The sequence below is a fragment of the Aythya ferina genome (assembly GCF_964211825.1).
Source record: "Aythya ferina genome assembly, chromosome: 11".
Lineage (NCBI taxonomy): Eukaryota > Metazoa > Chordata > Aves > Anseriformes > Anatidae > Aythya > Aythya ferina.
Genome location: NC_140307.1, coordinates 7,712,917 through 7,738,476, shown reverse-complemented (window position 1 = coordinate 7,738,476; position 25,560 = coordinate 7,712,917). Strand labels below are relative to the sequence as shown.

Below are 25,560 nucleotides of genomic sequence, written 5' to 3'. Positions count from 1 at the left end.
ATTCTTCACTTCTCACCAAGGAATATTTACCCTCAATGACACCAGGTATCATTTGCAGCTAAATACGGTGTAACTGCAAGGCACAACTGGTATAAACTGGCCAGCACAATTTTAGGAGCTATTTTTGTCCTGCTTTGCAGTTTTTAGTTAACCCGCTCAGTCCTGGCTCAGCTTCACCTGCTGTCAATATCTGTGGTCACCACCAGGTAATTTCCTGGGGTAAACTGTAGCCCAGGAAGGGCTGTTTAAAACCTTTGAGTAGCTATTTCTGCAGCCTCTCCTTGTGTTTAGCAGTCCTTCCAGTACACTGCTGCTCTCACCATGCCCAAAAGCTTCCAAATTTCCCTGGGCAGCCCCAGCCCTGCAGCCTGCGGTGCTGCTCCCTATCTGCCCATGCCTCACTTGCTGCAGCATCACTCACTTGTGGCTCCCCAAAACACTCCTGGTCCCTCTGCACTCATTTCTGGAGTTGCTCTCCTCTTCCAGCTGTCCTGCGACCAGGAGGGGACCTTCGGAGCCATGTACCCAAGGGCAGAGCAGCGGGAGGCAGCTGAAGGCAGCAGCATTTTAGCAACTGTTGGTTGAACCCTGAATGCCTGGATGCTAATTCCTTGGTGCACCATAAGCCCAACAGAGCAATTAGGAAATGGAGGCAGAGGAGGGAAACAGTTTGGGTCTCAGGGGTTGTTCAGTCCTGTATCGAGAAGGAGAGAAAGTTTGGAACCTGCATTTCAATTTGGTAGCTCTCTGTGGAGTTACTGCTGGTGGCAGGGGTGAAACTCCAAGAACCATTTTAAAGAGAACAGTGTGAAAGCCTCAGAGGAGATGCTGTGCTGCGTCTTAGTCACAAGGAGGAAGGTCACAGCAAAATCTCTTCCTTTTCCCTAAATATGAGGGCTTTTTTTATTCCACCTTCACAGAGTCCACCGCAGGGTGAGCTCCACTGGGGAAGAGACATCACAGAGGGAGCAGGACAAGACAGGCTTGGTACTCAGTGAGGGAGGGGATAAGAAAAGGGGACAGGACAGGGATGAGGCTGACCTTAAGTCCTGCATTTACCATGCACTTAGTTCAGCAGAATATTTCCTTTTGTTGCCCAGGATGTTCTCTGTTTCTGCTGGCATCCAGGTCTAACCTCTGTACCTCTACCTGTGCCTTCGCAGTTTATAACACCTGTGTTACCTCTGGGATAGTTTAGGGTATAAAAGATAATTTCTAGGGATGAAGCTGCTGGTGTTTTCCTGAAAGTTTTCATGTAATCTCTGGTTGTTTTTGTATTGACTGGGGGGAGATTGTTTGGTGATGTGTTTGGATGAAATAGAGGAGGGTGTTTGGGATTAATAAAGAGGGTTGGCAACAAGAACGGGATGGCTGTGGAAGAAAAGAGGGTTATGTCTGCACATCTGAGAAGGTTTCAAAGGTGTAAGAATTAACTAGAGCGAACATGTAAGTATCTGGAAGCCCATTAGTTTTGCATAGGTCTTGTCGGAGAGAAGGATGGCAGGTCCTCAAGGTCCTGCTGTCCCAGCAGCCTGTGGCCATAAGAGGTTGAAGATAAAAGAGTAAAGATAGGAGAAGGATGTATGGCACATCCTCAACCAACAAATGTTCACCCAACCTCCTGTTCTCTTAAGCTTTCCTTTCTTTTTTCCACTGGAGCTGTGTGTGTATCCTCCCCCTGCTGAGCTGGGGGCTCGTCCCCACCCCAGCAGCACCAGTGACTGTGTGGGATCCCCATCTCCTGGTCACTTTTGAGACCCAACCCTATGCTTTTTGCTTCTTCCTCCCTATAGGGCACATGGCCCAGATGCTATGATCCTCGTGGACGGGCAGCCTCGACAAGCCAAAGGGGAGCTAGGGCTATCCCAGATGCTCCACATCGCTAGCCAGATCGCCTCTGGAATGGTGTACCTTGCCTCCCAGCACTTTGTCCACAGAGACCTGGCCACCAGGAACTGCTTGGTCGGAGCCAACCTGCTGGTGAAGATTGGAGACTTTGGGATGTCAAGAGATGTCTACAGCACTGATTACTACAGGGTAAGGCGGCTCCAGCGGCAGTGCGATGCTCAGAGAGAAGGGAGACTAGGAAATGTGACCGTAAATCAGTTTGTGGAGCTCTCGGGCTACACATTTGATTATTCCCTCAGTGAAACATGCACACAGGTGTCCATCAGGTACATCGGTGTGTGCCTTATCCCTGAACCACTGTTCTCACTCCTTTTCAGTCCTGGGCATGCTTGCAGTTCAGACATCCATGCAGATGCCTACAAACAGAGCTCTGTGATACCCCAGCACACAGCCACAGCCTCTGGGATGCCTCTGAAGTCATCCTGATCTTCCTTCCTTCCTATTTTCTTCCTCATTTTTTTTTCAAAGACATTGATAAATTAAAGGTAATCCAAAGAGGTGACAATGATGATTAAAAGACTACAGGCTGTGACCTCTTGTCTTAGATTAAAGAAACTTAATGCAGGGACCTAGAGAAAAGGCAACTGAAAGACTGACTGATAAGTGCATAAAATATGGAAGAGGAAATAATAGGCAATTTAAGTTCAACCTCAAAACACTTTTTCCAGCAGGGACATCATTTAGACAATGGAATAATTTGCCAGAGGTAGATTGCTGAGGGCCTGTCATTAAAGAAGTTCAGGAAGCAGCTAGATAAAAACGCCCGGGCTTAGTGCAGAGGCTAATCCTGCACTAGTCTCTGGGGACTGACTCGATGAGTCAGGAATGCCTTTGCAGTCTTATCTCCTGTGATTTATGCTCGCTCTGTCCCCTTGCCTCTCACACTCCCTTTGTGCCCGTTGGCACTGCCCTATCAGCCCAGGATGGCAACGTCCCCAGGGAGAGAGTGGCATTGTCACCCGTCCTCTGCTGGAGGAGAAACCGGGATGAGCAAAGTGTAGGAAGCACACTGGGGCAGGGATCTGTGGCTGGGCCATCCGCCAGCAGGGAAGGGCTCTTCAAAGAAAAGAGCAGGGGTTTCTTGCCTGGTGCTTGGTGTAAGGCTGGTTTATTTCTGATTACAGCGTGGATGTCTGGCTTTGAGGCTGATTTCCATCAGCTACCTTAAGAAAGGGTTGACCTGTGGGCTTGATCTGATTGGAAAGATTTTCTGTGTGTGATGGGCAGTTGCCAAGTGGAGCTGGGGAGGAAGAAAAATGTGATCAAGTTTCTGCTGAGACTTATCACCCCTCCAAGGCCAGGACATTGCCTTATCACTGAGTTTAATTGCCAGTGAAGGAATTTATATTCCCTGTGCAGCACAAAAGCCCATGCTGGGAAAAGGTCTCAGAGGACTGCTGGGGCTATGGTCCCATCACCACAGAAACTTCAGGAAACAGCAAGTAGGGAAAAACAGAGCCCAGGGGAGGAGGAGAAGCAGCTTGTGAGACTATCCACACTCTTGCTTGGGTCCTCTCCTTCAGCCATGTTAGACCAACCCCTACTGCAGGTGATATCCTGCTGCTCGAGACAATCCCAGGAGAAGCTGTTTACCCACAGCACCGAGAGCTTTCTGCAATGGGACAATTGGCTGCTATTGCCACAGAAAGGATGGGAGGGTCCCCAGGAAGCGAGAACTGCGAAGAACATCATAGGCCAGCTCACCATAGTGGGATTTTTTGTCTTCTCTGTGATGGTGTCCTGCAAACCTCATCCTGTCTGTGCAAAACACTCTGCTGATGATTGCTCCGTGCTCTTTTGTGCAATGTCATAAGGCTTTTCTATTTCTTAGTCGACTTTTCTCTGCTCACACAAATGCCATGCACGCCAAACCAACAACTAGTTATCACTCGTGTACCAGAGCTACAGCTGAGCTTCAGAGCAGTACAGCCCTGTGTTCTCAGCTGGTTTTCCTCTCTCTGCTTTCCCTGACTTTTGGTACCTTAAAAACTCTGTGCTCTGCACGCATGGAGACCTTTTCTCTGTTATTGTCCAAAGAGGGATTCCAGCAAATTAAGGTTTGATTGCCCATATTTACTTTGGTATGTGCATTTATTTTCTCCTGTAAACATAGGTAAGAAAAACAATCCGGCTTCACAATCATGCATTTCTGCTCTGTCTTCCTCACAATTTTAATTCCGAACACCCCTGGCGTGAAAGCTGGTTCTTCAAGGCTCCTTAGACAATCCTTTCAAGTACCCAGACCCATCACAAAATCCACCAAGATACCCCAAGGGAGGGCTTTTGAATGGATAGAGAAAACAAATGACCTCAGATGTGAGAACCAACCTGCTCCTGCGTCTTCCCCATGGAAGGTGGAGATGTGGCTGAAGAGCTAACTTTGAAACGCTTTTGTGCTCTCCCTGGTCCCATCCACATGTGGTACAATTCTCAGGATGGATCCCTAGAGGTTGTGCACATCCCTTTACCGCTGACACAGCCTGCAGCTCCCAGTGGAGCAAAGTTCTGTTTCAGGTGATTTTTATAAAATACATCCCAGTGTGCCCAAGCTGGAGGGTGGGTGGAACGCCATAATTTGTCATCTTCTGGGAACACTGTGAAGGACTCAATTTCGAGGCTGATGTAAAGTGACAGGTCTGGAGATCTCTGCAGACGGCCTCACTTCAGTCTGCTGGGTCCCTCTGTCTGCTCCTGCCCAGCTGCTCCGGGCCCCATGAGCACAGAGACATGGGCATGTGGATGTGTGAGTGTGTTCCAGGCTGAGGATTAACTTCTAGGCATTTCCTTTCTTTCCCATTTTTAATCTTTTAAAACAAAGAAAAAACACCATCTGGCTCCTGCATTTGTGGGATGCAGAAGTGCTTTACAAAGGTGAACTGCTTAATTTCCTGTTACACATTTGGATACAGAAAACAAACATTTGCGTAACAAAAGCAGCAGAGAGGCTTGTTTCCTCTCCTCTCTGTGCCTCTCTATCTGCCTGGAGACAGATGTGTCCTTTTCCTCGTGCCTCAAAGAGGAATCTCATCAGCTGCTGCCTTTAAACCTCATTTCAGTGAGACAGGCTGGAGAGAGGATGGTTGTGGAGGTGTAGGCAGGGGAGAGGTGAAATGGCATCTGATTAGAAAGCAGAGGAAGGTGGAAGTACTGGGGAGAAGTAACCCAGCAGGGCTGTGAAGAGAAAAGGCAGGGATGCTGAAGGAGCACTTCTGTGACATGTTGTGCAATGTGCCATGTAAGCTTTGGCTCCATGGGAACACAGGGCAGAATATACCCATATTGGAGAGAAAAGGGTTGGGAGGAATTTTTTCCCTCACTTTTCCTTCAAAACCATATGTGAGTAGGGGCTTTTTTAGGAAGGTCAGGCACGTGGAGCCTGCCCAGAGCCACCCGCCGAGCTGTGCTCCGGCGATGTCCAGATCATTTCCCTTTCTTGCCCCAGAATGAGTAATGCAATTCCAAAACAAAGTCATTTGGCAGCTGCCCAGGGATAGGACAGTATTTCTTCATCTGTGGAAGAGAGCACAGTCTTAAATCCTAGTCAACAGTCCTCAATAACTTCCAAGGTAATGCGCTGACATGGGTGAGACATCGGCAGTGAAGACACGGGTTGAGTAGAAGAAGGATTTATGTAGGAATTAAATTTCATGAAGACAACCCCCTGTCCAGCTCTGCTATGTGCTGCCCTTCTGGCAGCCTGTCCCGAATCCTGTGTTGGGTTCAAAACCCCTAGGGAGTTTAGGAATCCTTTTCCAGAGATCTGTCCTGAGTATATCCAGGCCACTGTTCATCATGCAGAGGACACACGCTCATCAAAAAAAAAAAAAAATAAAATAAAATAAAAAATGGCACATGCAGGATTTGCAAATGGCTCTGAAAATAAATTTGTATTTCTGGCAATGCAGAGCTAAACAGAATAATAAAACCCACCCCCCACTTCTGTGTCTTCACCACTCTGGAGCATTCTTTGGATTTGGGTGAGACAAGGGTTGCAGGAAGAGGCAATATCTTTTATTGGAACATCTGATATTGTTGGAGGGGAAAAAAAAAAAAAGAAAAGAATGAATTTTAGACACATAAGTCCTCTCCGAGCTCTTTTTTTTTTTTTTTTTTTTTTTTTTTCCTCCAGTGATATCTGTTGGTTTAATAAAAGATTAATATCTCTTCCTATGAACCTTGGCTCTCACATCCTTAGACCATCAGTGCCAAAACAACGGTTCTGCTATGACTTTGGCCTTAGGTCAGTGTTCTTTAAAAACTCTAGGATTCCTCTGGCAGATGTCTCCTCCTCTGAAGCATGAAGGTTTACTCGGTAAATGTTTTCTTTCTTCGCTTTAGAATGGCTACATAAAAACCATATTCTTTATAATTTGCAGTGCCCCTTGTCAGGCTGCCTTCTGATGACCATCTCCCATCTAGACCATCTCTTACTTTATTTCTCCTCCCTGGAGATCAAAATTGTTTTCTTTTTTCCTGGGCTACAGTCAGCTATTTTTCCAGCGAAGTCTCCACGCAAGTAATAGATCGCTGAGGTTTAGCAGCTGCCTGGATCATGCTCCTTTGGAGGCTCATTCAGCGTGGCAGATAAGACTAATAGACAAGCCTTCCACTGAAAGCAGATTTAGCCTGACCAACACCCTCCTAGACAGAGGGTCCCTCAATGATCACGGTGCTCTGTCCCCACCAGTTCTGAACCCACTGCAGAGGTTTAGCTCTGCCCACCTGCATTTTCTGTGCCTCTATGCCAGGGCTCCTCAGTGCCTGTGTGTGTGTCCCTTGGTTGTGCAACTACTGCTTTCCTGTCCTCCAAAACTCTGTTGCTTTGCTGTCCATCTCATGCAGCATGTTTACAGCATGGGGGATTGATCCTAGTGAGGGAAATTGCTGCCCAGCCCTGTTAGCACCCAACCCTCTTCCCCCAAATGTGGACAGTGCAAACTCTCTGAAGCAAGCCCTGGAAAGGAGAGGCTGGCCTCTTCACCTACAAAAGGGAATGCCAGCAGGAGAACAGGAGCAAGCTCAGTCCCCAGCTGTGCTGGCAGTGCTGTGGGGTCTTGTGTATAGGGTTTAATATGTGTGCCACATTCAGCTTCCAGCAGAGGATAATTTCCAGCAGCTAAATGCTGTGCAGATGCTAAGCAGGAAAGCATCACCTTTTGTCTGTTCTGCCCCTTCTCCCAGGTGGAAAATATAACGTGCTACTCTCTCTCCACCCTTTCTCCCAGGGTGCTGAGAAGGTTTCATGCCTGTAATTATACGGTACAGTAAGGAACGGACTTAGAAGTGAAAAGGACTTTCATTTTCTCCTGTAACAGGTGGGATTCTGGAGAGCATGTCTTGCTTTGTCATGCCCAAATAGGGGCAGGGAAGTCTCAGAGTGACCTGGAGATGTTCCCTGGAGACCCCTGGTGCAGGTAGATACAGATGGGCCAGCCAGGCAGAGCCATAGTCTTGCTATGTGCAGGAGCCTTCATATGCTGTTGAAAACATTACATGCCCTTTTCAACCTCTGTTTGCCCGTGTGTCCCCTTACCCCAACCCCTGATTTGTTATTTTTTTGCTTGTTTTCATGGCCATCACCCCCTGTATGACCCATGAGGTGCGGGTGGCTCACAGCATGGTGCCTCACAGCTGCCCCAACTGGTGGTTTGGGGCCAAAAGGGCAAATTTCCCCAAAGTGGTAGTAGGGTTGGAAAGAGGGGAGGTGAAGGAACTGCTCAAATGTGGGTACATGGGGTAAGTGTCTTTGTGCTTGTCCTGGTGTGCTCTGCGTTCAGGAAAAGTCGGTGTGATACTGAATGTGCTGCTCTCTGATATCTCTGTGGCTCCTATAAAACCCTCTGCAAATTGAATTCATGGCACAGCTCCTTATCTCCTGGAAGGAAAATGTAACAGCATCATCTTGTGTTTCAGACAGACATTTTTTCTCAAGTCTTGCTCATTTCTGCACCGAGGGAAAAAAAACAAATGTTGAAGAGTCTTTATTTTTCCCCCTTCTTCCTGTTTGAAACATTAAGAGCCCTTCACACAAAGCAGCTCAAGTGCAGAGGAATTAATTGGGGAAATTAGGTTGTGTTGTATTTCTGGCATTTTCTCAGAAATGGTAATTGCCCTAATTCTCCACCCTGCCAAGCCCTCCGCTCGCATCTTGTCCCCCCTCCCTTCTCCTCACTGTTGACCTGTCTTTCTCTTGCTTGAGTTGCTGTTTTCATGCTGTTGCCATTTATTTCATTTCAGTAATGAGAGGGATGTGGCAGGTGAAGAGCTCTCGCAATCTAGTGACATCTTCTTTGAAGCCGAGACACAAAAGAGCAGTTTGTTTTGGGGAAATGAAAACTCCCTGCTACGGTACTTGACCTCCATGTTCACCGTTGCTGCTGCCTGGGATATGTTGCTGCTGCTGCACTGCAAGTCATTTGGCTCATATATTTTATTTAATATTGTCTCTAATGCTGACTTTCACACTTAACCCCTCCATGTGCCCCCCCAAACCCTCGCACGCTCACCAAGAGCTAATCAAGGTTATGATCTTTAACTCAAAGCTCAGTCCAGTTCTCAGAGGTGTGAATTGAGGTGTGTGCTTTCTCCTAACCACCAGACCTGAACTCCAGAGTGCAGGGGAAATTTGAAGCTTTGCAGTTTGACTTCTTGATGGTTTTTAACACCTGGCCTCCCATTTGCTGGGATCACAGCAGTAGACAATATATTCTGATCTCAGGCAGCTGGTGATGTTCATGGCAGATTGAGATCAAATGGAAGTGCTACAGTGGGTAGTAAGGTGCTGGGACTCCTTGTCCCAAGAGATGGTAGGTGCCAACAGTTAGGGTGGGCTAAAAAAGTGGTTGAACAGAGTTGTGGATGAAAAATAATCTATTAGAGGTAATCAAACACAGCAAACAGACCCAGAGAGGCAAAGGAAGCAACTTGTGAACCCCACCCATCCTTGAGCAGTCTATTTTCTTGAGTAGCAGACCCATCCAAGAGTGAATATCCACCTGCTAGAAGCTGCTTGCTTGTAACGTCCTGCATTCCTCCTGCAGTCCCTGCTCTGAACACCCCATTAGCCTAAAAACTGTGAGAGGCATGGAAAGGAGCACGGTGCCTAGCTTAAGCCAGAGACTCTCCCATGATGGATATCCAGCCAGAATGTGCTCCTTTGTGCCAAAACAAGGAAAGGTTGTGTATGGAGCAGGCTGGAGGAGATCATGATTCCTGTTTTTTACCAAGGTGGCCTGATTAAAAGTGTAGCTAGAGCAGAAGAAGGTAGAGAACCATATGCCAGCAAGCTGCGTTATTCCAGCTCCAGGAACACCACAAGCAATGTGTGTGTTTCTGAGCATACCAAAAAATCACCCATATTTTGGAAGAAGCATCACCACTTAGGGGAGGCATGGATGTGCCAAACTCTCACCTCCTGTAGGTTGTTGGACCCATTTCCCCACCGCCCCCCATTTGTCAGAGGCCTTCTGCTGCCTTCCCACCCACAGCACCCCACTCTCAGGTGTCCTTACTGGGGGACAGCCTTGAGATCAGCCAGAAAAGGTGGGGAGCAGCCCCAGCCCTGAGGTGAGCAGTGAGAGAACCCGAGTCAGAGGTGTTATAGCCATTTTAGGGGGAGCATGGATAAAATGACTTGGGTTGTATTTTATTTATTCCCTTTTCCTGATGTGTTGTGTGACTTTTAGTGGTTTTTCAAGTGAAACTTGAAAATGTCCCCCACGCGACCAGCCTTACTTCCAGACAAAATGAAGACCTCCCTAGAAAAGATAAGAAGCAAATTTCTTCATTGCAATCCTTAATTAAGATATTTACATGGAAAGAAAACATATTTTGTTTTCCTCCTGATTCCTGCATGGCCGGAACTCCCATGGGCTTTCCTTTCCTGATTTCCCCCCCTGTTTCATAGTCCTGCCTCTCTTGCAGCCACAGAGAGCTCCTTCTCCACGCCAGCTGGATGGAGAAAGCCCCTGTTTGCAAGCAGCTGTCTTTAATAAACAGGCTGTTTAGGACTGGGCTGTCAAAGAGAGCATGTTCAATGTACAATCAAGGGGCAACGATGCACAAAATTGCACACACACACAAAATAGGAATCTTTTCTTGGTGCGTATTGAGCTTTGAACGCTTAAGTGATTCCACCTCTCTCTTCCCCATCCAATTATGTGGGCAACACACGATAAGATTGCTAAAGGAATTAGTGAGTGAAATCTTTATACTGCCTAATCAATATCATTCTGCTCAGTACAAGGCATCTCGCCCCCCTCCCAGCCCTGGTTGTGTTTTCATTTACCCTCTGAAAACACAGGTTCACCTTCTTGTTCTTTGAGCTGCGGTGACCAAGAGGAAAAACAGCAGCACGTCTCTTGGAAATGTTTGTAGTCACAGAGCTTTTTCCTTGCATTAAAAAAGAAAAGACACAGGGATGATTATAAACCTAGCCAAAACCATGTTTCAGTGTCTTAGAGAGACCAGAAGGACCTTTCCTCCGTTTCAGCTGTATGGCCTTACAGAAATGGCCAGCCACCTTGCAAGCAAAGATGCTGGCAGATAATTTTTCTGAGCATCACCAAGGCAAGACGCCAGATTTGATGGGCCACCAGACTGATCCAATATAGCAAATCCTGTGTTCCACTGTGGATTCAGAGACCAAATTATCAATTAATGTGAAGCATTAAAAAAATCCAAATCCCTTTTAGTTCCCTGCAGTCATTAGTGACAAGATACAATATCTATAGCTCAGATGCTTTGCCAGCATCCCCTGGCAGTAAGGCAGAAACTCCACTCCTAATTTTTCTAATACATACAAGAAAAACATATGAGATCAGTGGTTTTTGGAGTCAGATTCAGCTGCCTCTTCATATTTACTTAGATGGAGAAATAAATCAGGTTTGGGTTACTCTTTGGGTTAGTTATTTGTTATTGGAATAAATGCATGGTAATAGATCTGACAGGAGAAGATGTTTCTCTTTCAGCTCTGCGTTTGAGGTAGAATTTGCTTTGTTCTGCACTATATTATATTGATGTTTTTTTTCCACTACTGATGACTTCATCTGCTCTGCTTCCTTCCAATGTCCATACCTCTGCCACAGCTGGCTTTAGGATGCGGATTTATGTGATAGATATTTCTCTTTCTTTTTCCCCAACTGTAACCCTGTAACGCAGAGGCAATTTAAACAACCATCATGAAACAATTTTCTAAACCTTTCCCCCACCCATTTCCTACCTCAACTTTTTGGGAAGGGAGGCGAGTCAGTCATTCTCAGAGCAATTCCCCAAGCAGAATGAGCTGTCAGCTACATTTAACAGCTCGGTTTTCACCTCTGGAGCAGGGTGGGAAGGCGCCCCGGGGTGATGACTAGCCAGACACACCCTAAGCCCGTATTTTGGGTTTTCCCTGGGCAGCTGTCAGCCTGAGCTCCTAAGGACCACAGCCAGAAGCCTGCCCCCGAACCACCACTCTCACCAACTGCCCTTTCATCTTGGGATTTTGCCTCCTTTTTGTCCTGGTGGGAACACAAAGACCTTACTAAAGAGCCAGCAGACTTTTTGCTAATCGTTTACTTTTAATTTGCACGCTGAGATCCTTGCCCTTTCTCCTCCCTTCCATTCCCCAAACCTTTCCTGCCTCGATGCACTGGAAATTGTAGCATCGTATTTTCCAATTCCCTTATCCCTTCCTAGGGTTCAGCTTTGCGAGCACCTGCAACAGCAGTGATGGGACAAAGACTTTGGGGGAAAAGCAGGCTGATGTACCAGGTGCTTCACTGGGACATTTGGCTAAAGATGCCCTTTCTCTCTGGCTACCCCTGAACTTGGTTGAGTACAGACATCAGGTCTGGGTCTTGTTCTGCTGGCAGAGACAGATGGGTCCTTGCGTCATGCCCAGGAGGGCTGGCAATGGATCAGGAGCTGGAAGCTTAGCTACTAGATCCACAGCAACCTCTCAGGACCCATAAAATTCCTTCAGGCTGTCCAGAGAGGGGCTCAGGGTCGCCAGGGGATGGGGCTTCTCTGGCCAAGGAGAAGTCTGAAGAGCCCGGAGCCCCCTTTGGCTTTTGCCCAGCACCAGTGCTCGCCCCTTGCCCTCCCTCTGCACAGGTGCAGGTGATGCTTTGGGGTGCCAGGTAACAGCCACCAGGGCTGGGGGTTTGCTTGCCCCGTGTCCCCCCTGGTGAGGGCTGCGCAGAGCTGGGGTGCTGCAGGCAGTGCGAGACGTATGGTTCGGTTAAAGACATACCCTTTCCCTTCTTGTCCCCTTGCTTCATCCCCCCCCATCCCTCCCTCCCTCTCTCACCCTCCCCTTCTCTTTTGTTTGTCTCCTTCCCTTGTTTTCGCCCATTCACTGTCAGGAAGGGCCGCGTCCGAAGGGCCAGTTCAGCGCAGCGTGGCAGCGACAGAGACTGGCACCGCCGGCAGCTGCAACAGTGAGTGGATCCCGACCCCTGGGGCAGCTGGAGGCGGGGGACTGGAGCTGCTTGGCCGTGGAAACACCCGTGGGGCCGAGCAGCTTCGGGACTAGGTCGGGTCTAGTGCGTGTGGTAGCCGAGGGGCTCTCGTGTGCGGTGGGAAATGTCCGTGCTTCTCTACTCCAGCAGCTCCCTGGGGCTTGTATGGAGAGGTAACGGGATGAACGCAAAAGTTCCTCAGTGCAGTCCTCCTCTGTGGGCGTTCAGGCTGTGTCTGCACTAGCAAATGGTGTGGGACATCCTCTGGTTCTGATGGCAGCATGCTCAGCGTGGTTTATCTCCATGCAAACCTCTCCCACCTCCGAGCAGGGCGGTGTTTGCTCTGCCTACCAGGGACCATTCCTGCCTTGTATTGTCCTCTCAGCAGTTGCTTGGATGCTGTTGAATTGGCGGGGACCTAACGCTGGCCATTTAAACAGTTGGACCATCACATGCCGACCCTCATGTCTTTTGTTTGCTAGTCTAGACACAGCCCCTGTGCCTGAGCAGCTGGGTGCCTGCAGCAGCCGCTGAGCAGACTGAGAGCCCCACTGCTGCTCCCCTCCCTCCTTGGTGCAGCAGCACGGGGAGATCAGCGTGGGTTCGATGTTCCAGCAATGCAAAAAAGCTCAGGTTTGCCAAGATGGTGGTTGATGGGAGCCATGCAAGCCAGCTGAGGGCTGGTGAATCCTCTTTACTCTCCCACAGAGGCAAGCCCTGGTCCCAGTGTTGTGTGCTGGATGCTGGAGCCTCGGGATGCAGCGAGGTGGGATGCAGCATGGTGGGTCCCCAACACTCACTGCATCCCAGAGGCTGCTGCTGGCAGCATGCTGGAGGTCAGCTGCAGGAGCTAATGAGAGGTGCAAATACTGAACTCTATTGTCCATTGTGGTTTTGCTGCTTGTGCACAAAGAAGCGTTCTGTGGATCCTGAAAGTTGCGGAGCCATTGCTTAAATCTGTTTTGGATTGAGCTAATCCACCCAAAGACAGTCTGCAGAGTGTGATGCACCCTAACAGGTTATGGCAGGAAAGTGATGGCTCCCCAGTTTATTTCTCAATAGTTTCCCTGTGCCAGCAAGCCTTAAGAGATGCACATAAATATTCACAAAGTAGCCATGACTTGGACAAATTCCTGGGGACGGGGAGAACTAAAGGCTCCAACCCCCCAGTGTGTGCTCCTGGCCAGGTGATGGAGGACCAGCTATCGCAGTGCCCAGCCTCCTCCCAGAACCACTGCACTCCTGCCCCAGCAGCAACAGGGATCCAGCGAATGCCTGCGGGGTGTAAAGCAGCTCGGTGTGTTTGCAGAGCCCTCCTGGACCTGTGCCGGAGCAGGGCTCTGGCAGTTTCTGACTGCTGCCCAAATCACAAGGGAGTGTGAGTTTAGGTCTCGCCGGCTTTACAGGGGCTATGTCAGCGGCTAAGAAGACGTGCCACCAAAAGGTGATTTTGTTACGTTTATGCCTTTCTGAGCCAAAACCGAATTGCAGGGTGTGGATGGGAATTTAGTTCTAAGCTCTGATGTAATTTTGTATCCTCAGGCCTGAAGGCAGCTTTTAAAAAATGATTTCCCCCTGTGCCCTGACACTATTTTTTTGCCTTTCAATCATGCCCTTATGACAGAACAAATACAGGACTTGACCTTTGCAATGTGACATAATAATATGTGACTTCTTTATAGCTCTTTTCATCCCAAATGCTCGGCAGACTATGAATCTGATCCTGCAACCACTTACCACTGGGCTTAGCACTCAGTTGCCCGAGCAATCCCTGGGGAAACTAGAGGAGCACTGACATGCAGAAGTGCTGTACCTGGTGTTATTCACAGGATCAGGCCCCAGAGAGATGTAGCACATGTCTGTGAATAGCAGTGTTTTGGAGATTTTTTATTCACTGTCAGAGTCGCGTGGCCAGCACTAACACGACAGCCTCCCCTTGGCTAAAATATCATGGCAGGTAATGCTTGGGTCATGTTTATAGCTATCATCTACAATCATGTTGCTTCTTTTATTATTTTTTTCCCAGCCTTAAAAGCATGCTAATTAATAAACAGCTTATCCTGCACCATTTGATCCTGCAGAAATCACAGCATTTTCACTTATTAGTAAGTAGCAATTAAAGAATTATAATTCTTTGAGGGGAAAAAAAACCACAAACATTACTGCTCGCCCTCTGCATCCCTTCTGAAACAACCTTGCACTGTGTCCTCAGAAATCCCAAGCTCAGGCCCTTTGACTTGATAGAGGATCCCAAACCAGTGAATACTTCTGTTGAAAAACGCTTTCTGCTCTGCTCTTCCAGTTCTGAAAGGCAGACCCCACTTAGGTGCATGGAGAAGAAGTGATATCAGTCTTGGACTGGGCTGTGAGCCCCTTTTATATGCCATCTGTAGTCTGTCACCATAGGAAATTCAGCTAGTCCCTCTGTGCCTCAGTTCCCCACTCTTAAAAGGTGATCCCTGGTCATCTTCAGCAAGGAGATACACATCCACCAAAAAAATAAGTAAATAAAAAAAGACAGGAGACGGGTAAGTACAGGGGAAATATGTAGGGAACCTGTGAGCTGAGACACTTGGTGTACTGGTTCAAGGACAGTGAATTTTGGATGTTCTTGGTAGCTGGAAAATATGAAGAGAGAAGTGGGGGGATCCCTACTTCCACCTCCACTTGACACATTCAGGACAGGCAGACCTTGGAGACAGATCTGTTCCCCCTTCTTGTGATGGGAAGAAGATAAATCTGGGGGTGGAGACCCCAGCATCAGCAGGCATCCGTGTGTTTTGCTGTTTTCTGCCATTCCCCCGCCCTTAGAAAATAAATTCATTAGGAGTGGAGAGGAAGGGATTCCCAGGATCATCAAAGCCAATCCCCTCTTGCATCAATCACATCAGATTTATCTTTTCATAATCAAGCAGCACTATTAAATGTGCTCCTAAGGGAAGACAGGCCCAGCATCTCGTTGCTTGAACTTGCCGATTCTTCTAATTTCCAGCCCATGCTTAGTCACGGCCCGTTCGCCGCGCAGCAGGTGCCTGGCACGGAAGCAAGAAACTTAACACAGTTTTCTTAAAATAACTACCCAGAAATACTATTGAGAAAAAAATGCTGAGGTTGCAAAAGGGAGCGTGCAAGGTCAGGTAATGACAATGGCAAGGCCTCAGCTCACACGCCTTGCCTCTGCCTTGTAGTGCAGACTTTACATCACCGCCTGCCATTAATCTTGTACGATTCAGCTGAGGTACAAGGCAGAAACGCTCACGGAACAAAGGAACTTCTTCGCTATTCTTCTACATAATATTCGTTGTGTAACACCCTGTCTCTTGTGCAAGGTGTAACTAACCCTGAGCTAAACACCTGCCTGTTTTCCCCTTTCTTGGCAGGCTTTTCCATGACATTTCTTGCTTCGTTGTACAAGCCCTTACCTGCACAGCAGTTTTGTGAAGTGAGTGGGTTGCATAGCCCCTTTTTTTTACAGGTTAGGAAGGGAAGCACAGAGCACAAGGGCACACAGAAAATCCATGAAAAAAAGCCAGAATAAAATTCCACCCGCATTGCCACAAGGGCAGCTGTCCTCTCAAATGCCCCTGCTTCACTTAGGGCAGCCTTATTCTCTCCAAACCACACAACTGCTGCAGAGCCAGAGGAAAGGGGCTGGTGCAGCAGCTTGTTGCAAGCCATGGAAATGGTGGGATGCTCTAGAGCCCTGGCTTGCTCTCATTCTTGTCCTGTTGGTCAATCAGAGTGCACAGTGAAGTGGCAACGGGATGGGGGGAAGGACCTTGGTGAATGTTGCCAAGCTGAGAAAGGCAGAGGTGCAAAAACACGCAGTTAGCCAACTCAGCACCCATTAGTTCAGAGCCAGCCCATGGAAAGCAATGGCACATGGAGACATCCAGGCTGAGATGCAACATAAACTGCTGGAGACACTCAGGGGGAGGGCTCACTTGACAAAAACATGGTTGCTTATTTAACTTGGCAGGTATTCAAGTGAAACAGGCACGAGCAGGAGGTGTCAGAGCCGTTCTGGGTACCAGCGTGTGGGATTTTTGACATTCTATTTCAGTGCTCCTGTTTGGAAAAGAAATTCACTCAGAAACCCTTTTTTTTTTTTATTATTATTTTTTTAATCACTACTTAAATGTCATAAGAATTGTACAGTGCCCACCTTAATGTTCCTAACAAATTAAAATATTTTATTAGTCTATTACCTGAAAATCATCACCGGGGTTACTATAAAAACCTGAGGCGGTCTGGAGGGAAGGATGTCAGTAGGTCTAAAAGGTGTGCAAATATATTTCATCGCCATAAAGATCCCAGGGGTCAGACGGGCAGCCCCCAGCCCCAGAGCAGCAGGCTGATTAAGGTGGGGAGAGAATGAGGAACATCTCCTGATGGGCGGACAGCCAGAAGACCTCTCCTCTGGTTTTCCAGGAGTTGGGATGGGTGAATGCTTGGGTCTGTGCCCAGCTGGTTTGGGTGGCTTCAGAGGAAGGCAGTGGTGTTGTTCACACCCACCTCCCTTATGATAAGAAAAAGTAAGTGCCCCAGGCAGCTCACCCCATTGTGGAGGAGCCTCTTGGGACCTTTGTCCCCATCCTGCTGACTCAGGGTGCTGATGCTCCCACCCTGCATCCACATGGCCATGGCTCTGCCCTCCCAGGTGTTTTCAGGACACCACCACAGCCAAATTCAGCCAGGAAGCAGCCAAGGAAACCCATCCATGCATGCCCTCTTCCTCCTGCAGATGACTATGAATGAGTCCCTCTGAATAAGCAATGCCTAAATCCTGGGCAGCGGGACAGCCTCATCCAGCTCCAGAGCCACAGCCCACGTGCACTGCCCCCAGCAGCTGACACCTGGGTGACCAAGTGTCCCCTGCTCTGGTCCCCAGGTGACAGCAGGGCCAGGAGACACTGCAGCAGTGGCTCCTGATCAGGTCCCGTGGCCCTGCAGAGCCGGGGGCTCTCGCAGGTTGCTCCTCACCGGCCTGGGCGGGTGTCAAAGATTAATTACCATTTAGCCGGCTGCATTTCCATCTCCGCAGAAGGCTGCAGTGGAAAAGACAGCAGTAGTGGGATAATTTACTCCAGCATTACACAGCAGATTACCCTGTACTTACAGGGTCACCAGTTACCATATAATTAGACCTCCAACGCAGGGAAATCCACCATAGGTTTCCAAACCTCTCTTCTTCCCAGTGTCAGAGAAGCCGAGGGCCAGCAGCAAAGTGCAGACTGAAACCTTATTAGGTGCATTTAAAGCTGTTAAATGGCTTAAAATTCAGGTTGGGGGAGGTGAAACGAGAAGGCAGCAAGAGCACCTCTCAGTCAGCAAGAGGGAGGAAAAAACAGAGCAGTTTGTCTAGGAAATGCAGGGAAGCTGAGGCAGAAAGCAGGGCTGTGAGGGAGCTATGGGAGCCAGGGGGTTAGGGAACCTAACCTCTTTTTTTTTTTTCCCCGTGCACCCAAATCAAGCACCTACTTGCAGAGTGTTTTGAAGACTGACAAACACCTTTGATTATCTAGCACAAATTCCAGCAGCAGCTCATTTCACCTCTCGGGTGGTTAACAAACACAAATCGGCCATGATCAATACACGGCATGTTGCTGTGAAGTGAGATTGTGCCTGCTCCGGGCCATGCTGCACTTCATCCTCATAAATCCCATCCTCTTTAAACCACACATGGTCCCTTGTGGGGTGACAGCTGCCCAGTGAGCACGTGGAGAACCCATGCCAAAGAGCAAAACGGAAACCCCTGTGTGCCTCTCCAGCAATCATCATTTTAAATATTACACAACCACATTCTTGTGACTTAGCCCCGCAAAGAGTATCCATAAGGTCAACTACTTCTGGAGAGGTAAAGCCGAAACAAAGACAGGGGGAAGCAATTGATTTCTGAGGCAGGGTGGAACGAGCTGTACATAAATAGTTTGGCTAAGCAATGATCAGAGGGGGGAGATGTGCTGCCTGATTGCAAATATTTACATAGTTGTGAGCCTAAAGGTTACGAAATATTGTTCAGGGAAGTACGTAGAAGTTAGCACAAGGATAAAATGCTGAAGATGAGGCAGGGGAAAATCAGTGTGGCAAGCAGGAATTTTCCATTGTGTAGGCAAGATTTGCTTCTGATTTCCTGAGGGAAGCTGGGGGTTGCCCACTGGGATGTTTGAATTGGTGCCCATCAATACCTTAGCAAATCCTTTAGGTCCCTCATTCACAAGGGAAAGAGGGCAGAATGGAACTTAACAGGTTTTTTCCAGCTCTTCTCCTGGATCTGTAAAGCTGTTTCATACACAGACATGCGTGTCATTGCCTGTGCATGCTGCATGCACATACCTAATGCTCTTGGGCTCCAGCAGCTTATCCAGAGGCAGCGAAACCAGCCAGGGCTTTAAGCCCAGCGTTTGCAGTCACGTTTCTCCTTGAAGTAAATGCTCCAGCAATGACATAATTGAGGACTGTCCTGTCTGCTCAGCATATGTCTGCGGGGGTCATTCATCCTACCAGACGCTGCAGAACATTAGCGGTTTCTTTAGGCTCACTTTCTCTTTCCGTCCTTCCTCTTGTGGCTAACCCTAATGGAGAGCTGGTGTCTGGAGACTCCGCTAGGAAGACCTGCCTTGTTCAGAGAGCTGGCTATCTAGGAGCTAGTCCTGTCTTATGGCAAAAACAGCCACATGTGTCCTACAAGGTGCTGGGCTTGTAAAATGATTCCAGTGGGCTCGGTGACGTGGAGCACCTGGCTGGCTGCAGGAAGGGGAGCAGAAGGCAACCAGTGATCGCTGTGATGGCCTCGTAGTGCTGGAAGACTCTAATGGCATCTGCAACCCAGTTCCTGTGTTTGTGGGTTTGCTTATTTATTTAAGCTCCTGGCTAAGTGAAGCAGGGAGGAAGGATTTTAACTCTCAGTGGTTAAAAGGCATAGGACTCCTGCAACTCTGTCCTAATCAAGGACATCTGCAAAACTTGGTAAAGAGCAGAGGAAACTTCAATGCACGGGAAGTCTCGGGTGAAAAAGTGCTTGAGTAGAGAAGGATGAAACGCTCGACTCTTCAGTTTCAGGTTTAGCTTGTTTTTCATCAGAACCTGCAGCCAAGCCCCAGCTTTAGACAGGTGTGGGTGCGCTCTTCTCCTCCACCTGCCCACTAAGCGCGGTCTCTAAGTGTGCCACATCACATTGTAACAAGGATGCTGGATGCAGGCATGGGAAGGGCACATCCAGGGCAACTTTCTCTACTTTGGAAGTTTAGCCATTAGCCTCTTCTGATTCCTGTGTCTCTGCAGTGGCTGAAATCATGAGTGTTTGGGGGGGAGGATGTTGGGGTTTGCCTTTGTGGTGAGACATGGCTCTCTGTTCAGCAGTGCCAGAGCCAGCCCAGCTTTCACACAGGCACTGATGAGTTTAATCACTTCGTTAGTAGGTGTGACACTGCAGCCTCCGATAATGAGCTCTTTATTTTAACATGGCTTGCAACGTGTTTGTGTGAGATGCCATCTGTGCTTGCACTGCCTTCATTAGGAGAGAAAGCATAAGCATCTTCTGGAGCTGTTTGGTATTTCTGTGATGTTTCCCTGCTGAGCAACCATTGTTCAACTGCAGGGTGAGAACTTGTACCAGAAGGAAAGTACCAGCACCCAAAATGTTTAAACAGGCCAAAAAAACCTGTTAGGTACAGCACTGGGAACCATCCTCAGCTGGCTTACAGGAAATCAGCTAGAAGGGATGATCCAGCTACTTTATCGCTGAAAGTTTTTCATTGTGGTAAAGCACTACAGCCCATTCCTCTAAGCTAAAATATTGTACTTTTTCAGAAAAGCAAGGAACAGATTTCTACCATAAAGAGACTTCTATTTTGTGTGCTTCCATACTATGACTGTGCACAAAAATCTCCGAGTTGCCTGCCCAATTTTTGGATAGAACAGATGCTATTAAGATTTACATGCGGATCTGACTCCCCCAAATCTCCACCCTCTACACATTTCTATAGGTACCCCTCGGTGAGCCAATAGGCAGCATGCTCATGGTATTTCTCTGCTATCCACCAGCCCTCCCAGCTGACAGGCTGTCAGCTCAGCACCCAGCTGTGCGTAAGGGAAGGGGCTCTGCTTCTGCTGGGAGTCCCCATGCCCTGCGTTGTATTAAATTTGTGTCTCTCTGCTGCCAGGCCTATGCTCAGCGAATCTGACATTAATAAGAAATAGATTCCCAAACAATCTAGCCTAATGAATTTTGAATATTATTATGATTAATGCCAAGGCAGTTGAACTGATTATCCAGCATCCAGAAGTTAAGTAATGGAGCCTTATCTAAATCATGTAGAGTCGTCAGTCAGGGACGGCTCTGGCTGCAGACAAAGATGGAGCTTTATTGGGTACCCAGAGGGGAGTCACTGTCAGGACAGACAGAGAGGAACGATGGAAGGGGAGATTATGAGATACCAATCTGAAAGCATTTTAGCATAGAGTGATAGCACATGCAAGTGCTTTATTGGTATTATTTCCTAAGCTGCATTTCTCAGGCCATGTCGAGATGTTGCTTTTATATCACCAGGTTAGGATTTACTGGTCAAATATTCTTCCTACTTTCTGGAGCCAGAAACCGAGCTGATTTTCATTCCCTGTGTTGCCACAAGAGTGGAATCCTGATGGACATGTTCCTTGCATCGTGATGGTTTAACTTAGCCTCTATCTGATTAGCTTTTGAGCTATTAAACACTTCTTGTAGTATTACCAGCTCACTGCAAAATGATAATGCAGATCAGTCATGGACAATTTCTGTTGGTGCTCGCAGTCTTTGCAGACTACAGATCCCCTTTGAAGTTGGAACCAGCTAATAGCTGTGCTGTTTCATGGGTATTGCACATCTCTGAGCATGTCCGCCCTAAAAAAGAGCGTGGTGCGGTGCCAGGGTCTCCTACCTTGTGGAGAAAATCAGTAAATCCATGTGGTGCCTGACAAACTGGTTATCTGATGGCTGGAGTTTAAAAGGGTTTAGTGGCTTCCCAGATTATGCTGGATAGAGTGCCCACATGGGGGCTTTGGTGCAAAACACTGCAGAGGCCACCGTCTGCATGCACCCCTCCGACCAGCCACCCAGCACCAAGCCACAGCCAAGCAGTGGGACTCCTGGGAAGACACTGGGTGTCCTGCTGGTGTCTCCATCCCAGTGCTACCAGTTCCCTCAACTGTCTGAGATGTCCTCATGTGGGTTCTCTTCACTCTGGGCCCCACAAAGCTTTCAGTAGGTTGGCCTGGGGGGCAGGAGGCTCTAGCAGCACCTATTAGGATGAGAGTTTGAGGAGCTGGTGGTGGCCTCACTGACCTCTTTTCCAAGTGCTTTGCAAAGTACGGTTGCTCTTCCCAAATATATCTTCCTCATAGCTCATGTCTGATGTTCATGATGGAGATCATTATTTTTGGAGCGTTTATTTTTACATGAAGATGAGAAACTGGCCCTTGTTCCTCTGCAGGCTGGTTGTGCAGCCCTCTCCTAGCTGCTTTGAGAGCTGGAAAGGAAAGGGGAGTGGTGATCTGTAGTAAGGCGCGCACCAAATAGATTATTGGCAAACATAATTAAAAATATATGTGCAATTACTCCTCTGTTTCCCTTTTCTTAACCATCCTCTGCATTACCTCTGGCATTTTTAGATGGCAGATAATATAAGTGAGAGGACTCTTGGGTACAGGCAGCTCTTAGAGAAGCAGTGATTTATCTCAGGCCGTTTTGAGGTAGCAGAATTTACCTCTAGCTACAGCCACCCCTCCATGTCTGCCCCCCCTCATTTGCGTAAGTAATTGGCAGCTTGTTAATGGCTCATTAGGAATGCTGGAAACCGTGGGATTAAAACACACTCGGTGGAGCAGAGATGAGGGGAACAGGGAGAAAGGCCACCGTCCCTGCTTGCAAATTACACTGCTTGATTCAACGTGATGCAGAATTACAGGTCATAAAGCAACTAGTTTGTTAAATGAAGTAAGGAAAAACAATGTCAATGGCAGGCTTTATTCTTAGGCTCATGTTTAAACACAGTATGTGCAGCTGGGGGGAACAAACAGCCCCTTGCCAAAGAGTCCAACCGACAGCAGGAAGGTCTCACCCCCTTCTCTGTTTCGCATTAACCCTGCCTGAGCTCTCCCTGCTCCCAAACAAGTCCATCTGGCTCCTTACATCACCTCGCGACAGGGACAGTTGGTTTCCCCGTGCTCTCCCTGGGTAAGTCCAATTTCTGGCAGCAGGCACCTCTTCTGCTTTGGGTGAGTCTGGGACACACGGTGCAGGTGCATAAACATAGTAGACACGGCTACGGTCACTCTTCACCTCATAAGCCCCCCAAAACCCTCTGAGACCCCTTGCAGATTGCTATAAGGTGTCTTCACTCACTGATGTGCAGAGGAACAGGCTGCAAGCCCCACACTGCAGCACCTCCAGGGCCTGGGAGAGATGGTTGTGTTCAGGGGGTGAGGATGGGACAGGATCAGACCATGCCCAGAGAGTGCCACAAACATGTGCAGTGATGCATGGTGAAGACACAACGAGCCGAGTAAGTTGAAATGTTTGGCAGAAGCTTTTTGCTGTTTGTTGACAGTATTAAAACCCACCTTCAGCACTGGTTGTGACGGCGGGGACAGCAAAGGTACAAGACTTGAAGGCAAGGCCTTGGTTGAGAGAGTTTGCAGGGACATCTTACAAATTTTTAAGAAGAGGAGGGAGCAGGGGCTTCAGCTTGTGGCTGCTACAGCCGTGATGCCTTTCAGAGTCAGGAGAACAGCTTTGGGATTTTGGAGGTGAGAATAACTCTGGAAATGGTGCTGTCTAAGATGCAGCTAACACCTTCCTTCCTGAATAAACCCAAAGGAAATTACAGATAAAGTACTGGGGAATCACAACCAGTCACAACGTGCACTTTAATGCAGCTGCCTCTGATGGAAACTACTTAGGGGCTTTAGAGCCCAGTAAGGTGTCAGTTAAGACCATGAACTCTGGGACAGCTAATCATTAGCAAAGCCCCGATCTGGCTGGCGTTTCTTGATCCCTCTGCTTTGCACAAGGTGCCCAGGGATCTCCTGGGATTCACCCAGGTAAATGCTGGCCCATCTGACTGATAGAGGGATGTGTGGTTCTGGATCCAGCACTGATGTTATGGAAGGACTGTTTCCTCCTAGAGTTTCACCCACAAACATCTACATCCCTTTGCCTTCTCCCTGAGAAGCCACCCTCTCCTGCCCCAACCTCATTTGAGAAACTGCAGCTCACAAGGGCACAATCTACAACGTTTTTGTTTTTTTTTTTTCAATTTTATTTTTATTTTGTCCAAGAACTCAACTTAGCCAAAACATGCAGCTTTTTGTGCTTCTTGTTTCCATTACCTTTTTTTTTTTTTTTTTTTTTTTTTTGTCCTGATGAGGCCGTACATCTGGCTGCTGGGGGAATGTTCAGAGTTAATCTTCGAGGGATCACCCAGCTCCTAAAGCTGAGGTCTAAAGGCCACGTGTTGTAGTGCAGCCCAGCCTGGGATGACAGCCAGGTCTGCAATTAAAGAAGAGCCCGGGTCATCCCTACCTACAGCAGCAGAAACCAAGGGAACGCATGTCTTATTGCTACCTCTAAAAAGAGGTGATGTGTTGAGTGGGTTCTCCTGGAGAGAAATAGTTCCAAGGTCTCCACTACTGCTACATGATTCTGTACAAACTCAAACATCTCGGCTTCCTGCACACTTAAGGGACATTCAAGCAATGCTGCACCATGCAAAGACACCTTGCAGTGTTTCCTGTGACTTCCCAAGGCAGGAGCAGGAACAGAACATCCCCAAAGTAAGCCAAGAGCAGGAATACAGCTGTCAGATGGCCTTGGAAAACAAATGTCAAATGACCTTGGAAAGCAATGCACTGATTTATTTATTTACTTTTTTTTTCTTTCTCTCTTTTTTTTTTTTTTTTTTTTCTTTTTTACTTCAAAGTTGGGAAGGCAACTGCACAAAAGGAAAACTAAAACACAGCCTTATAGCATGCCAGAGAGCAAATTCCATTCTGAGCTGAGATCTCTGAAGCAGCCCTCAGCTGTGAGCATGGTGTGGATGGCTCGGTACCCCCCTCTGAATGCTGCCTTGGGGTACAGCCCTGGAGCTAGTGTGGGGGCCAGGAGGGGGGAAGCAGTGCTGCCTGCTAATGCCTGCCTTCAGAGCTTTGAGGTCTGGATTCCCACGCACACAAAGTTCTCACGAGGGTTTTTCAGCTCTGCTCTGGTTTTGATTTTTCATGTTATCTCTGCAAGTGGCCCAAACTGCAGATATATTGCACTGCCTTTGCTGAACGCTGCTGCTCCACTACCTGCTGCTGTACTGTCGAACTCATCGGGGATGACATGTCATCTTTTCCCTTCCTAATCAGCTGGATGTCATTCAGAAAGCTGGGACAAGGAGAATCCTTTCCCCAGACACCCATTTTCCTTCCTAGCAGACAAACCTAGAGCCTTATAATACTACTTGTACATAGCACTTATATAGCTTTACATCTTCAAAGTGCTGTACTAGCATTAAGTAATTATCTCTCTCCCTAATGGCCATTAACGCTGGCCTTTCACGAACCTCCCCCAGCTCCCCGAGGTTCAGCTGTAATACAGCAATAAGCTGCTCAAAGGGGGTGGCTGGTTATCTTGCCGTCTGGGGGCTTGGATGTGTAATGAGGCTTCAGAGCACAGCCTTGGTGCCCTGGAGTATCAGAAACATGTGGCTGGAGACCAGGTCGTGCCCTTGGGAGTAACCATTAGGAGGCGATGGAAATGAGTGGATGATGCTGCAACCCTGAGATGGAGACAGAAGAAGGAAACTTTGGCAGCTCAGAGGATACACACTGATTGCTCTATTTATTACCAGGATAGCACTGCAAACCGAAAGAGCAAAGCAGTGGGAATAACATGTCAATGTGGGCACGAGGAGTTGATCTAGGGAGAGGAAGTTAGAGAGCTAAAAATGTCAAGCAAAGCTAGACAGCCATGGCAATGGGATAAAGAGGCCAGTCTGCAGGTCTATGAAGCATTAAAATAACAAGGAGAAAGGGTGAGCTTGGCAGCATCGTAGGATTTAAGGGGAAGAACAGCAGAGGATTTGCTTGCCATATTTACTTGAAAGCAGAAGCCTCTTCCAGGTTGTGGAGTGCCTCTGGGGGAGATGTTGCAGTGCTGCTGTTGGAGGACGTTTCATCCTTAGTGGCT

General features: G+C 48.1%; 1 protein-coding gene across 7 annotated transcripts in view; it reads left to right on the top strand.

Moving 5' to 3' along the window:
- The window catches only part of NTRK3 (neurotrophic receptor tyrosine kinase 3), a 195,306-nt gene that overhangs the window by 158,632 nt on the left and 11,114 nt on the right, over nt 1-25,560 (top strand). For 6 of the 7 annotated variants that reach the window (XR_014696952.1, XM_084532677.1, XM_084532682.1 and 3 more), the window contains 2 exons: nt 1,794-2,037; nt 12,255-12,329. Coding sequence is in view for 6 of the 7 variants with exons in the window: in XM_084532677.1 (XP_084388803.1) it covers nt 1,794-2,037; nt 12,255-12,329 (319 nt within the window). In the remaining variant the exon portion in view is untranslated. The remainder of the gene's footprint in view (nt 1-1,793; nt 2,038-12,254; nt 12,330-25,560) is intronic. The other variant, XM_084532678.1, reaches the window with a different exon arrangement.